Below are 15,474 nucleotides of genomic sequence, written 5' to 3' on the forward strand. Positions count from 1 at the left end.
TGACTGAGGACCACTGCCCCTGGGATGGAGGATCTTTCCAGTCACTTCAGTGTAATGTTAGTGCTGGCTAATGAACTTGGTGGATGGAGAAAGTCAGGGAAGAACTTGGTTCAATCAACATCTTTTTAAAATTCCCAGGTGTAGGTACTCAGTCCTGGGTCCCAATGTTGCTCACTGCTTAGTTGTAGGGTGTCTGCTAGAGATGGGAGTGTCTGGAGTCCACGTGGTTCAGCAGGTGCTCTGGTGGACTGATGGTAGAGCAGCACGACCTGGGGACTTACTGTTGCTTTCAGCTGGTGATCTGTCACTGCCGGAAGCTTGTCAGCTGTGGCAAACTTCCTCTTTGGATTCCCTTATCTTTCTAGTCGCTTCTGGGGGAAGCATGTTCTTCAGTTTCCTGCTCTGTGTGAGACACGAAAGCCAACCCAGGCTCAGTTTGTTCCTGTAGGGTATGTTCTCAGCTTTTCCCTGTTTGGAGCATGTGTGCTGAATATTAACTTCATCCTGCATTGTCCACGTTCCAGAGAACAATGAGTGTCCAGACAAAGCTGCGATCATCGAAACAGTCTGACAATGAGGTAAGCCAGGGGTTTTATGAGAACACATGTTCTGAGGCTCTTTGGGAAGGCGCTCATGACTACAATAGGCAGGTAGAATCATGTTCCTTTTCCTCAGGAACCAGAAACTGGTGATGGAATTGTGTGTGTGTGTGTGTGTTTGTTTGTTTGTTTGTTTGGGGTGGGGGTGTGTGTATGTGACAACTGCTGGGTTCCTTTCACTCGTTGCCATGATACTCTAAAGACAAATGCAGGATCTTCTGTGTGTGTGTGGGTGTATGCGCGCAGGGTCTCCAACGTATGTATGTGGAAGGAAGCATCAAATCTGAGTGAGGGTCAATAGGGAAAGTCGAGTGAACACCTACCAAGTCTCATCAAAGATTGAGCAGTTTCAAGTTCCTGCGTATCATCATCTCTGAAGATCTGTTCTGGGCCTGACACATCAATGAAACCATGAAGAAAATGCACCAGTGTTTCTGCTATCTTAGAAGTTTAAGGAGATTTGACAGGTCATCAAACACTGATGAACTTCTACAGATATACAATAGAAAGCATTTTGACTGGTTCCATTGCAGTCTAGTATGGAAACTCCAATGCACAGGGTATTTAATTCAGCGGTTTGTTTGAGGCACGACTGTACAAGTGCAGGGATGTCAGCCAGTTAGAGCAGCGAAAAGAGTTTAAAGGAGGCAGCTTTATAGAGCGGGTGAAAGGGTAGCGGGAGACAGAGTAGGAGGGCTTTGGCTCAACGGGGCTTCGGCGATAACGATTTGAGGCAGGTAGGTTGCCTGTGTAGAATACAGACAGGAAGAATGTATGTGAGGCCGGTATTCTGTACTCGGTGTCAGATGTGGGAAGTCCTGGAGACTCCCAGCCTCCCGGACGGCCACATCTGTGCCAGGTGCTTCAAGCTGCAGCTCCTTAGGGACCGCATTAGGGAACTGGAGATGCAGCTCGATGACCTTCATCTGGTCAGGGAGACTGAGGAGGTGATAGAGAGGAGCTATAGGCAGGTGGTCACACCAGGGCCTCAGGAGACAGACAAGTGGGTAACAGTCAGGAGATGGAAGGGCAAGAGTCAGATACTAGAGAGTACCCCTGTGGCTATCCCCCTGAACAATAAGTACTCCTGTTTTAGTACTGCTGGGGGGAGACGGCCTACCTGGGGGAAGCAACAGTGGTCGTGCCTCCGGCACAGAGTCCGGCTCTGTGGCTCAGAAGGGTAGGGAAAGGAAAAGGATGGCAGCAGTAATAGGGGACTCTATAGTTAGGGGGTCAGACAGGTGATCCTGTGGACGCAGGAAATAAACACAGATGGCAGTTTGCCTCCCAGGTGCCAGGGTCCATGATGTTTCTGATCGCGTCCACGATATCCTGAAGTAGGAAGGAGAACAGCCAGAGGTCGTGGTCCATATTGGTGCCAACGACATGGGTAGAAAAAGGGAGGAGGTCCTGAAAACAGACTACAGGGAGTTAGGAAGGACATTGAGAAGCAGGACCTCAAAGGCAGTCATCTCAGGATTACTGCCTGTGCCACGTGACAGTGAGTATAGGAATAGAGTGAGGTGGAGGATAAATGTGTGGCTGATGGATTGGAGCGGGGGGCAGGGATTCAGATTTCTGGATCATTGGGACCTCTTCTGGGGCAGTGTGCCCTGTACAAAAAGGACGGGTTTTCACTTGAATCTGAGGGGGACCAATATCCTGGCGGGGAGGTTTGCTAAGGCTATTGGGGAGAGTTTAAACTAGAATTGCTGGGGGGTGGGAACTGAACTGAAGAGGCGGAGGAAGAGATGATTGGCTCACAAATAGAGAAAGCTTGGAGACAGTGCGAGAGGGAGGATAGGCAGGTGATAGAGAAGGGACGCACTCAGACCAATGGTTTTAGATGTGTCTATTTTAATGCAAGGAGCATTATGAGCAAAGCAGATGAGCTTAAAGCCTGGATCAGTACTTAGAGCTATGATGTTGTGGCCATTACAGAGACTTGGATGTCTCAGAAGCAGGAGTGGTTACTTTGAGAGCCAGGCTTTAGATGTTTCAGAAAGGACAGGGAGGGAGGCAGAAGAGGTGGGGGTGTGGCACTGTTGATCAGAGATAGTGTCACGGTTGCAGAAAAGGAGGAAATCATGGAGGTGTTGTCTACAGAGTCTCTGCGGGAGGAAGTTAGGAACAGGAAGGAGTCCATAACTCTACTGGGTGTTTTTTTTATAGACCTTCCAATAGTAACAGGGACATCAAGGAGCAGATGGAGAGACAGATTCTGGAAAGGTATAATAATAACAGGGTTGACATGGTGGAAGATTTTAATTTTCCAAATATTGATTGGCATCTCCTTAGAGCAAGGGGTTTAGAAGGTGTGGAGTGTGTTAGGTGTGTTCAGGAAGGTTCTTGACACAATATGTAGATAAGCCTACAAGACAAGTGGCTGTACTTGATCTGGTATTGGGAAATGAACCTGGTCAGGTTTCTCAGTGGGAGAGCATTTTGGAGATAGTGATCACAATTCCACCTCCTTTACCATAACATTGGAGAGGGATAGGAACAGACAAGTTTGGAAAGCTTTTAATTGGAGTAAGGGGAAATAAGAGGCTATCAGGCAGGAATTTGGAAACATAAATTGGGAACAGATATTCTCAGGGAAATGTACGAAAGAAATGTGGCAAATGTTCAGGGGATATTTGCATGCAGGGTGCAGGAACTGTGGTGTACAAAGGCTGTTGTAAATCTAGTCAAGGAGAAAAGAAAAGCTTACAAAAGGTTCAAAAAACTAGGTAATAATAGAGGTCTAGAAGAGTATAAGGCTAGCAGGAGGGAGTTTAAGAATGAAACTAGGAGAGCCAGAAGGGGCCATGAGAAGGCCTTGGCGGACAGGATTAAGGAAAACCCCAATGCATTCTACAAGCATGTGAAGATCAAGAGGATAAGACGTGGGAGAATAGGACCAATCAAGTGTGACACTGGAAAAGTGTGCATGGAACCGGAGGAGATAGCAGAAATACTTCATGAGTACTTTGCTTCAGTACTCACTACGGAAAAAGATCTTGGCAATTGATGACTTACAGCAGACAGAAAAGCTTGAACATATACATGTTAAGAAAGAGGATGTGCCGGAGCATCAAGTTGGATGTCACCGGGACTGGACGAGATGTTCCCCAGGCTACCATGGGAGGTGAGGGAGGAAATTGCTGAGCCTCTTGTGATGATCTTTGCATCATCAATGGGGATAGGAAAGGTTCCAGAGGACTGGAGGGTTGCGGATGTTGTTCCCTTATTCAAGAAAGGGAGCAGAGTTAGCCCTGGAAATTATAGACCAGTGAGTCTTACTTCAGTGGTTGGTAAGTTAATGGAGAAGATCCTGAGAGGCAGGATTTATGAACATTTGGAGAGGCATAATATGATTAGGAATACTCAGCATGACTTTGTCAAAGGCAGGTTGTGGCTTACGAGCCTGATTGAATTTTTTGAGGATGTGACTAAACACACTGATGAAGGTAGAGCTGTAGATGTAGTGTATATGGATTTCAGCAAGGCATTTGATAAGATACCCCATGCAAGGCTTATTGAGAAAGTAAGGAGGCATGGGATACAAGCGGACCTTGCTTTGTGGATCCAGAACTGGCTTGCCCACAGAAGGCAAAGAGTGGTTGTAGTTTTGCATGGAGGTCGGTGACCAGTGGTGTGCCTCAGGGATCTGTTCTGGGACCTCTTCTGTTCATGAGTTTTATAAATGACCTGGATGAGGAAGTGGAGGGATGGGTTAGTAAATTTGCTGATGACACAAAGTTTGGGGGTGTTGTGGATAGTGTGGAGGGCTGTCACAGGTTACAGCGGGACATCGGTAGGGTGCAAAACTGGGCTGAGAAGTGGCAGATGGAGTTCAACCCAGATAAGTGTGAGGTGGTTCATTTTGGTTGGTCAAATATAATGGCAGGATATAGAATTAATGGTATGACTCTTGGCAGTGTCGAGGATCAGAGGGATCTTGGGATCCGAGTCCATAGGACACTCAAAGCTGCTGTGCAGGTTGACTGTGTGGCTAAGAAGGCATACGGTGCATTGGCCTTCATTAATCGTGGGATTGAGTTTAAGAACCGAGAGGTAATGTTGCAGCTATATAGGATCCTGGTCAGACCCCACTTGGAGTACTGTGCTCATTTCTGGTCACTTCGCTACAGGAAGGATGTGGAAACTATAGATAGCGTGCAGAGGAGATTTACAAGGATGTTGCCCGGATTGGGGAGCATGCCGTAAGAAAATAGATTGAGTGAACTTGGCCTTTTCTCCTTGGAGCGACGGAAGATGAGAGGTGATCTGATAGAGGTGTGTAAGATGGTGAGAGACATGGATCATGTGGACAGTCAGAGGCTTTTTCCCAGGGCTGAAATGGCTAGCATGAGAGGGCACAGTTTTAACGTGCTTGGAAGTAGATCCAGAGGAGCTGTCAGGGGTAACTATTTTATGCAGACTGGTGAGTGCATGGAATGGGCTGCTGGTGACGGTGGTGGAGGTGGATACGATAGGGTATTTTAAGAGATTCCTGGATAGGTACATGGAGCTTAGAAAAATGGAGGACTATGGGTAACCCTAGGTAGTTTCTAAAGTAAGTACATGTTTGGTACAGCATTGTGGGCTGAAGGGCCTGTATTGTGCTGTAGGTTTTCTATGTTCTATGTCCTTACCAACAGAGCCACACTACCGCCTATGCATTCCTGCCTGTCCTTTCAATACAAAGTCTATCATTTGAGGTTAAGCTCCTCACCACATTCTTTTTTCAGCCATGAATCAGTGATGCCCACTATGTCATTTCAACTAATCCCTCATTGTGCCACAATTTCGTCCACCTTCTTCTGAATGCTACATGCATTTAAATACAGCACCTTCAGTCCCACATTCTTCGTCCTTTCGAACTTTGCCTCTGTGGTACAATTTAACTCTTTGCTCTGGCTGCATTTGTACCCAATCAATGGCTTGTCCTTCCTTACATTCATGTCACACCCATTATCTACTTGTAAATCTGCTGGCTCACCCTCAGCTCCATCATACTGGTTCCCATCCCTCACCATATTAGTTTAAACCACTCCCAACAGCTCTTGTAAACCTGCCCACAAGAATATTTGTTCCCCTCGGACTCAAGTCCAACCCATCCCTTTCGTACAGGTCCCACCTGCCCCAGTAGAGGTCCCAATTATCCAGAATTCAGAATCCCTGCCCCTGCTCCAATTCCTCAGCCATGCATTCATCTGCCACCTCATTCTATTCCTATCCTCACTCTCATGTGGCACAGGCAGCAATCCCAAGATTACTACCCTTGAGGTCCTGCTTCTCAGCTTCCTTCCTAGCTCCCTGTATTCTTTTATCAGGACCAGGTCCCTTTTTCTACCCACGACTTCTGGCCGTTCACCCTCCCTTTTCTGGATATTGTGAACGAATTCAGAAACATCGCAGAATCTGGCACCTGGGAGGCAAACTATCATTTCTGTTTCTTTCTTGTATCCACAGTATTGTCTATCTGTCCCCTAACTACAGAGTACCATATTTCCTCTGCCATCCTCTTCACTTCTCTACCCTTCTGAGCCACAGGGCCAAACTCAGTGCCAGAGGCACAGCTGCTGTTGCTTCCCCCAGGGAGGTCCCCCCCGTCCCCCCCGTCCCCCCCGTCCCCCCCAATGGTACTCAAAATGGAGTACTTATTGTTGAAGGGAATGGCCACACAGGTGCCTCTATATGACGTTCTCCCTTCCCTCTCCTGTCAGTCACCCATTTATTTGTCTCCTGTAGCCTTGGGGTGACTACCTCCCTGTAGCTCGGTCTATCACTGCTTCACTTTCCCTCACAAGCCGAAGGTCATCGAGCTGGAGCTCCAGTTTCCTAACACAGTCTCTAAGGAGCTGCATCTTGATGCACCTTGTGAGATGTGGTCATTGGGGAGGCTGGTAGTCTCCCAGAAATCCCATATCTGACACCCAGAATAGACCACTGGCTCTGTAGTCATGGCCCCTATTCTCTCAAGAGTTAAATAAGAAAAAAAGAAATAAGAAATAATGAATGAACGCACCTACTTTCCTTACTTTTGCCCATTCTTGCTGAAGCCCTGTTGAGCCAAAGCCTTACCACTCTGACTCAGACCACTCCAACAATGACCACTCCATGATGACCACTCTGCTTGATGGTACCCCACTTTTATGGAGACTGGGTTTTTAAAGCTCTTCACTGGAAGTGCATGGGAATGCTTCTCCTGTGCCTGCGCCATGCTCCAGTCAAAGATTTCTGTTGAAGAATGTCCTGTTTTTTAAAGCTCACCTGCGCTATGGGACCATGTAACCCCCTGCCCCACTGGAACCATGTTACCTCCTGCCCTCTGCTCCCAGTGATTTGTGACAACACTCTGAGATGCCTCTTGATCAGGAACCCACCATTTATCACAATTCTTTCTCCCACTGGTCACACTTGTGTGCCCTGAGTCTCAGAGGGTGTGATGGAGCACAGGTTCCTGGGGACAGTCTGTGGGGAATGTGTGTGGCTAATAGAGCGTGTGAGGTGTGAGGCTGAGCAAGGGTTGGCTGGTTGGGATCAGAGCATGGAGTGGTGGCATCAATCACCCCTTGTTGCCACAGGATGATGGAGACTTGTGATCATTTGTTAATTAATAGTTAGATTCTTTTACAGAAATGGAGACCAACTCTGTTCCAAAGTTTCAGTGTGCCAGACGCCACATTCTCCACTCAAAGCGGCCTGTTGACACAGCAGCGAGGATTCAGGCGGAAAGAATCCATCTCACAGGCAGTCCGCAGGTAAATGGCCACCCACACATGAGGTAGGAGCTTGCACTGGGCACTGAGGGTATTCAATGTCACTGTCTTACTTATCAAAGTCCCCACATTCATATCATTGTTGCTTTCTTGCTTTCTCACCCCTCTCCACTCCGTCTGTCCTTGTCACCCTCTCCACCTCTCTCTCCTACACTCTCACCCTCTCACTCGAACCCCCACATCCAACCACTTTTCCTCTGTTTGTTAATCTGGCTTCCCAGTTCGTACACATTGTCTATTTGATTCACATCCTCTTCACACTGACACTGCTGAGCAGATAGGCAGGTTTCTCCTGGATATCGTTGAGCAGAGGCTCTCCTCAGAATGTGGCCAAGCTCACTAAATGTTGGAACATAACGGATTCATGTTGGCCTGCACTGTTTCCCACCTGGAGCTCTGGCCACAGTCCACTCGTCCCTTCCTTCCTTCCCGTGCTTCTCTCTCTACTGCGTGCGTCAAGTCTAACACAGTTTCTAACTGGCTGATGTATTGATGGTAGGGATACAGCCGAATGGTTTGGTGTGGGAACAGACAATGACCTGTTACACCATTGGCAGCGGCAGAGTTGGATACATTGTCAGCAGCGGTACGGGAACCTGAAAGCCCCATTCCAGAGGAAGGCTGGACTCTCCAGTGTGGACTCTGCCTCCATCTCAGCACTGGCTTTTCAGAGAACACCCACGGTATGTCCAATCTCCATGATCCAGCCACACCTTCAGATCTGGCATTATTGGTATCCCTTCCACATAATTGCTGTCTGCTCAGACATCCACCAGAGCCACTATTTAGTCTTTCTCCTCCAAAGCTTAAGCTGTGAATGGAGATTGGCGCAGGGCTCACACTGGGATGGGTTTGGGTTCGGGTGGAGATTGGGGCAGGGCTCAGACTGGGACTGGACACTGGGATGGGTTTGGGTTCGGGTGGAGATTGGGGCAGGACTCACACTGGGAATGGACACTGGGATGGGTTCGGGTTCGGGTGGAGATTGGGGCAGAGCTCGGACTGGACACTGGGATGGGTTCAGGTTTGGGTGGAGATTGGGGCAGGGCTCAGACTGGGACTGGACCATGGGAGGGGTTCGGGTTCAGGAGGAGATTGCAGCAGGGCTCGGACTGGACACTGGGATGAGTTCGGGTTTGGGTGGAGATTGGGGCAGGGCTCACACTGGGACTGAACACTGGGATGGGTTCAGGTTTGGGTGGAAATTGGAGCAGGGCTCAGACTGGGACTGGACACTGGGAGGGGTTTGGGTGGAGATTGGGGCAGGGCTCACACTGGGACTGGACACTGGGATGGGTTTGGGTTTGGGTGGATATTGGGGCAGGGCTCACACTGGGACTGGACACTGGGAGGGGTTCGGGTTTGGGTGGAGATTGGGGCAGGGCTCACACTGGGACTGGACACTGGGATGGGTTTGGGTTTGGGTGGATATTGGGGCAGGGCTCACACTGGGACTGGACACCAGGAGGGGTTTGGGTTTGGGTGGATATTGGGGCAGGGCTCACACTGGGACTGGACACTGGGAGGGGTTCGGGTTCGGGTGGAAATTGGGGCAGGGCGAACACAGGGACTAGACACTGGGAGGGGTTCGGGTGGAGATTGGGGCAGGGCTCGGACTGGACACTGGGATGGGTTTGGGTTCGGGTGGAGATTGGGGCAGGGCTCAGACTGGGATTGGACACTGGGATGGGTTCGGGTGGAGATTGGGGCAGGGCTCAGACTGGGACTGGATACTGGGATGGGTTCGGGTTCGGGTGGATATTGGGGCAGGGCTCACACTGGGACTGGACACTGGGAGGGGTTCGGGTGGAGATTGGGGCAGGGCTCGGACTGGACACTGGGATGGGTTAGGGTTTGGGTGGAGATTGGGGCAGGGCTCAGACTGGGACTGGATACTGCGATGGGTTCGGGTGGATATTGGGGCAGGGCTCACACTGGGACTGGACACTGGGAGGGGTTCGGGTGGAGATTGGGGCAGGGCTCGGACTGGACACTGGGATGGGTTAGGGTTTGGGTGGAGATTGGGGCAGGGCTCAGACTGGGACTGGACACTGGGATGGGTTTGGGTTTAGGTGGAGATTGGGGCAGGGCTCAGACTGGGACTGGACACTGGGAGGGGTTCGGGTTTGGGTGGAGATTGGGGCAGGGCTCACACTGGGACTGGACACTGGGATGGGTTTGGGTTTGGGTGGATATTGGGGCAGGGCTCAGACTGGGACTGGACACTGGGAGGGGTTCGGGTTCGGGTGGAGATTGGGGCAGGGTGAACGCAGGGACTAGACACTGGGATGGGTTTGGGTTCGGGTGGAGATTGGGGCAGGGCTCAGACTGGGATTGGACACTGGGATGGGTTCGGGTGGAGATTGGGGCAGGGCTCAGACTGGGACTGGACACTGGGATGGGTTCGGGTTTGGGTGGAGATTTGGGCAGGGCTCGGACTGGACACTGGGATGGGTTCGGGTTTGGGTAGACATTGGAGCAGGGCTCAGACTGGGACTGGACACTGGGATGGGTTCAGGTTTGGGTGGACATTGGAGCAGGGCTCAGACTGGGACTGGACACTGGGAGGGGTTTGGGTGGAGATTGGGGCAGGGCTCACACTGGGACTGGACACTGGGATGGGTTTGGGTAGATATTGGGGCAGGGCTCACACTGGGACTGGACACCAGGAGGGGTTTGGGTTTGGGTGGATATTGGGGCAGGGCTCACAATGGGACTGGACACTGGAAGGGGTTCGGGTTCGGGTGGAGATTGGGGCAGGGTGAACACAGGGACGAGACACTGGGATGGGTTTGGGTTCGGGTGGAGATTGGGGCAGGGCTCAGACTGGGATTGGACACTGGGATGGGTTCGGGTGGAGATTGGGGCAGGGCTCAGACTGGGACTGGACACTGGGATGGGTTCGGGTTCAGGTGGATGTTGGGTCAGGGCTCAGACTGGGACTGGACACTGGGAGGGGTTCGGGTTCGGGTGGAGATTCGGGCAGGGCTCGGACTGGACACTGGGATGGGTTCGGGATTGGGTGGAGATTGGGGCAGGGCTCAGACTGGGACTGGACACTGGGAGGGGTTCGGGTTTGGGTGGAGATTAGGGCAGGGCTCAGACTGGGACTGGACACTGAGATGGGTTTGGGTTCAGGTGGAGATTGGGGCAGGGCTCAGACTGGGACTGGACACTGGGAGGGGTTCGGGTTTGGGTGGAGATTGGGGCAGGGCTCACACTGGGACTGGACACTGGGAGGGGTTCGGGTTCGGGTGGAGATTGGGGCAGGGCGAACACAGGGACTAGACACTGGGATGGGTTTGGGTTCGGGTGGAGATTGGGGCAGGGCTCAGACTGGGACTGGACACTGGAATGGGTTCGGGTTTGGGTGGATATTGGGGCAGGGCTCACACTGGGACTGGACACTGGGAGGGGTTCGGGTTCGGGTGGAGATTGGGGCAGGGCTCAGACTGGGACTGGACACTGGGATGGGTTCGGGTTCGGGTGGAGATTGGGGCAGGGCTCAGACTGGGACTGGACACTGAGATGGGTTTGGGTTCAGGTGGAGATTGGGGCAGGGCTCAGACTGGGACTGGATACTGGGATGGGTTCGGGTTCGGGTGGATATTGGGGCAGGGCTCACACTGGGACTGGACACTGGGAGGGGTTCGGGTGGAGATTGGGGCAGGGCCTGGACTGGACACTGGGATGGGTTAGGGTTTGGGTGGAGATTGGGGCAGGGCTCAGACTGGGACTGGACACTGGGATGGGTTTGGGTTTAGGTGGAGATTGGGGCAGGGCTCAGACTGGGACTGGACACTGGGAGGGGTTCGGGTTTGGGTGGAGATTGGGGCAGGGCTCACACTGGGACTGGACACTGGGATGGGTTTGGGTTTGGGTGGATATTGGGGCAGGGCTCACACTGGGACTGGACACCAGGAGGGGTTTGGGTGGATATTGGGGCAGGGCTCAGACTGGGACTGGACACTGGGAGGGGTTCGGGTTCGGGTGGAGATTGGGGCAGGGCGAACGCAGGGACTAGACACTGGGATGGGTTTGGGTTCGGGTGGAGATTGGGGCAGGGCTCAGACTGGGATTGGACACTGGGATGGGTTCGGGTGGAGATTGGAGCAGGGCTCAGACTGGGACTGGACACTGGGATGGGTTCGGGTTTGGGTGGAGATTTGGGCAGGGCTCGGACTGGACACTGGGATGGGTTCGGGTTTGGGTGGACATTGGAGCAGGGCTCAGACTGGGACTGGACACTGGGATGGGTTCAGGTTTGGGTGGACATTGGAGCAGGGCTCAGACTGGGACTGGACACTGGGAGGGGTTTGGGTGGAGATTGGGGCAGGGCTCACACTGGGACTGGACACTGGGATGGGTTTGGGTAGATATTGGGGCAGGGCTCACACTGGGACTGGACACCAGGAGGGGTTTGGGTTTGGGTGGATATTGGGGCAGGGCTCACACTGGGACTGGACACTGGAAGGGGTTCGGGTTCGGGTGGAGATTGGGGCAGGGTGATCACAGGGACGAGACACTGGGATGGGTTTGGGTTCGGGTGGAGATTGGGGCAGGGCTCAGACTGGGATTGGACACTGGGATGGGTTCGGGTGGAGATTGGGGCAGGGCTCAGACTGGGACTGGACACTGGGATGGGTTCGGGTTCAGGTGGATGTTGGGTCAGGGCTCACACTGGGACTGGACACTGGGAGGGGTTCGGGTTCGGGTGGAGATTCGGGCAGGGCTCGGACTGGACACTGGGATGGGTTCGGGATTGGGTGGAGATTGGGGCAGGGCTCAGACTCGGACTGGACACTGGGAGGGGTTCGGGTTTGGGTGGAGATTGGGGCAGGGCTCAGACTGGGACTGGACACTGGGATGGGTTTGGGTTCTGGTGGAGATTGGGGCAGGGCTCAGACTGGGACTGGACACTGGGAGGGGTTCGGGTTTGGGTGGAGATTGGGGCAGGGCTCACACTGGGACTGGACACTGGGATGGGTTTGGGTGGATATTGGGGCAGGGCTCACACTGGGACTGGACACCAGGAGGGGTTTGGGTTTGGGTGGATATTGGGGCAGGGCTCAGACTGGGACTGGACACTGGGAGGGGTTCGGGTGGAGATTGGGGCAGGGCGAACACAGGGACTAGACACTGGGATGGGTTTGGGTTCGGGTGGAGATTGGGGCAGGGCTCAGACTGGGACTGGACACTGGGATGGGTTCGGGTTTGGGTGGAGATTTGGGCAGGGCTCGGACTGGACACTGGGAAGGGTTCGGGTTTGGGTGTACATTGGAGCAGGGCTCAGACTGGGACTGGACACTGGGATGGGTTCAGGTTTGGGTGGACATTGGAGCAGGGCTCAGACTGGGACTGGACACTGGGAGGGGTTTGGGTGGAGATTGGGGCAGGGCTCACACTGGGACTGGACACTGGGTGGGGTTTGGGTGGATATTGGGGCAGGGCTCACACTGGGACTGGACACCAGGAGGGGTTTGGGTTTGGGTGGATATTGGGGCAGGGCTCACACTGGGACTGGACACTGGAAGGGGTTCGGGTTCGGGTGGAGATTGGGGCAGGGTGAACACAGGGACGAGACACTGGGATGGGTTTGGGTTCGGGTGGAGATTGGGGCAGGGCTCAGACTGGGATTGGACACTGGGATGGGTTCGGGTGGAGATTGGGGCAGGGCTCAGACTGGGACTGGACACTGGAATGGGTTTGGGTTTGGGTGGAGATTGGGGCAGGGCTCAGACTGGGATTGGACACTGGGAGGGGTTCGGGTGGAGATTGGGGCAGAGTGAGCACAGGGACTAGACATTGGGATGGGTTTGGGTTCGGGTGGAGATTGGGGCAGGGCTCAGACTGGGATTGGACACTGGGATTGGTTCGGGTGGAGATTGGGGCAGGGCTCAGACTGGGACTGGACAATGGGATGGGTTCGGGTTTGGGTGGAGATTTGGGCAGGGCTCGGACTGGACACTGGGATGGGTTCGGGTTAGGGTGGACATTGGAGCAGGGCTCAGACTGGGAGTGGACACTGGGATGGGTTCAGGTTTGGGTGGACATTGGAGCAGGGCTCAGACTGGGACTGGACACTTGGAGGGGTTTGGGTGGAGATTGGGGCAGGGCTCAGACTGGGACTGGACACTGGGAGGGGTTCGGGTTTGGGTGGAGATTGGGGCAGGGCTCACACTGGGACTGGACACTGGGATGGGTTTGGGTTTAGGTGGAGATTGGGGCAGGGCTCAGACTGGGACTGGACACTGGGAGGGGCTCGGGTTTGGGTGGAGATTGGGGCAGGGCTCACACTGGGACTGGACACTGGGATGGGTTTGGGTGGATATTGGGGCAGGGCTCACACTGGGACTGGACACCAGGAGGGGTTTGGGTTTGGGTGGATATTGGGGCAGGGCTCAGACTGGGACTGGACACTGGGAGGGGTTCGGGTGGAGATTGGGGCAGGGCGAACACAGGAACTAGACACTGGGATGGGTTTGGGTTCGGGTGGAGATTGGGGCAGGGCTCAGACTGGGACTGGACACTGGGATGGGTTCGGGTTTGGGTGGAGATTTGGGCAGGGCTCGGACTGGACACTGGGAAGGGTTCGGGTTTGGGTGTACATTGGAGCAGGGCTCAGACTGGGACTGGACACTGGGATGGGTTCAGGTTTGGGTGGACATTGGAGCAGGGCTCAGACTGGGACTGGACACTGGGAGGGGTTTGGGTGGAGATTGGGGCAGGGCTCACACTGGGACTGGACACTGGGTTGGGTTTGGGTGGATATTGGGGCAGGGCTCACACTGGGACTGGACACCAGGAGGGGTTTGGGTTTGGGTGGATATTGGGGCAGGGCTCACACTGGGACTGGACACTGGAAGGGGTTCGGGTTCGGGTGGAGATTGGGGCAGGGTGAACACAGGGACGAGACACTGGGATGGGTTTGGGTTCGGGTGGAGATTGGGGCAGGGCTCAGACTGCGATTGGACACTGGGATGGGTTCGGGTGGAGATTGGGGCAGGGCTCAGACTGGGACTGGACACTGGGATGGGTTCGGGTTTGGGTGGAGATTTGGGCAGGGCTCGGACTGGACACTGGGATGGGTTCGGGTTTGGGTGGACATTGGAGCAGGGCTCAGACTGGGACTGGACACTGGGATGGGTTCAGGTTTGGGTGGACATTGGAGCAGGGCTCAGACTGGGACTGGACACTGGGAGGGGTTTGGGTGGAGATTGGGGCAGGGCTCACACTGGGACTGGACACTGGGATGGGTTTGGGTAGATATTGGGGCAGGGCTCACACTGGGACTGGACACCAGGAGGGGTTTGGGTTTGGGTGGATATTGGGGCAGGGCTCACACTGGGACTGGACACTGGAAGGGGTTCGGGTTCGGGTGTAGATTGGGGCAGGGTGAACACAGGGACGAGACACTGGGATGGGTTTGGGTTCGGGTGGAGATTGGGGCAGGGCTCAGACTGGGATTGGACACTGGGATGGGTTCGGGTGGAGATTGGGGCAGGGCTCAGACTGGGACTGGACACTGGGATGGGTTCGGGTTCAGGTGGATGTTGGGTCAGGGCTCAGACTGGGACTGGACACTGGGAGGGGTTCGGGTTCGGGTGGAGATTGGGGCAGGGCGAACGCAGGGACTAGACACTGGGATGGGTTTGGGTTCGGGTGGAGATTGGGGCAGGGCTCAGACTGGGATTGGACACTGGGATGGGTTCGGGTGGAGATTGGGGCAGGGCTCAGACTGGGACTGGACACTGGGATGGGTTCGGGTTTGGGTGGAGATTTGGGCAGGGCTCACTGGACTGGACACTGGGATGGGTTCGGGTTTGGGTGGACATTGGAGCAGGGCTCAGACTGGGACTGGACACTGGGATGGGTTCAGGTTTGGGTGGACATTGGAGCAGGGCTCAGACTTGGACTGGACACTGGGAGGGTTTGGTTTCGGGTGGAGATTGGGGCAGGGCTCACACTGGGACTGGACACTGGGATGGGTTTGGGTAGATATTGGGGCAGGTCTCACACTGGGACTGGACACTGGAAGGGGTTCGGGTTTGGGTGGATATTGGGGCAGGGCTCACACTGGGACTGGACACTGGGAGGGGTTCGGG

The 15,474-nt window shown here is 54.1% G+C and overlaps 1 protein-coding gene across 2 annotated transcripts in view; it reads left to right on the forward strand.

Moving 5' to 3' along the window:
- Nucleotides 1-386: 386 nt before the first annotated feature.
- The window catches only part of LOC134341304 (inactive rhomboid protein 2-like), a 103,440-nt gene continuing 88,352 nt past the window's right edge, over nucleotides 387-15,474 (forward strand). For both annotated transcript variants that reach the window (XM_063039181.1, XM_063039182.1), the window contains exons 1-3: nucleotides 387-578; nucleotides 7,227-7,351; nucleotides 7,869-8,052. In XM_063039181.1, the coding sequence (XP_062895251.1) occupies nucleotides 531-578; nucleotides 7,227-7,351; nucleotides 7,869-8,052 (357 nt within the window). In that variant the 5' untranslated portion in view covers nucleotides 387-530. The remainder of the gene's footprint in view (nucleotides 579-7,226; nucleotides 7,352-7,868; nucleotides 8,053-15,474) is intronic.

The sequence above is a fragment of the Mobula hypostoma genome (assembly GCF_963921235.1).
Source record: "Mobula hypostoma chromosome 22 unlocalized genomic scaffold, sMobHyp1.1 SUPER_22_unloc_1, whole genome shotgun sequence".
Taxonomy (NCBI): domain Eukaryota; kingdom Metazoa; phylum Chordata; class Chondrichthyes; order Myliobatiformes; family Myliobatidae; genus Mobula; species Mobula hypostoma.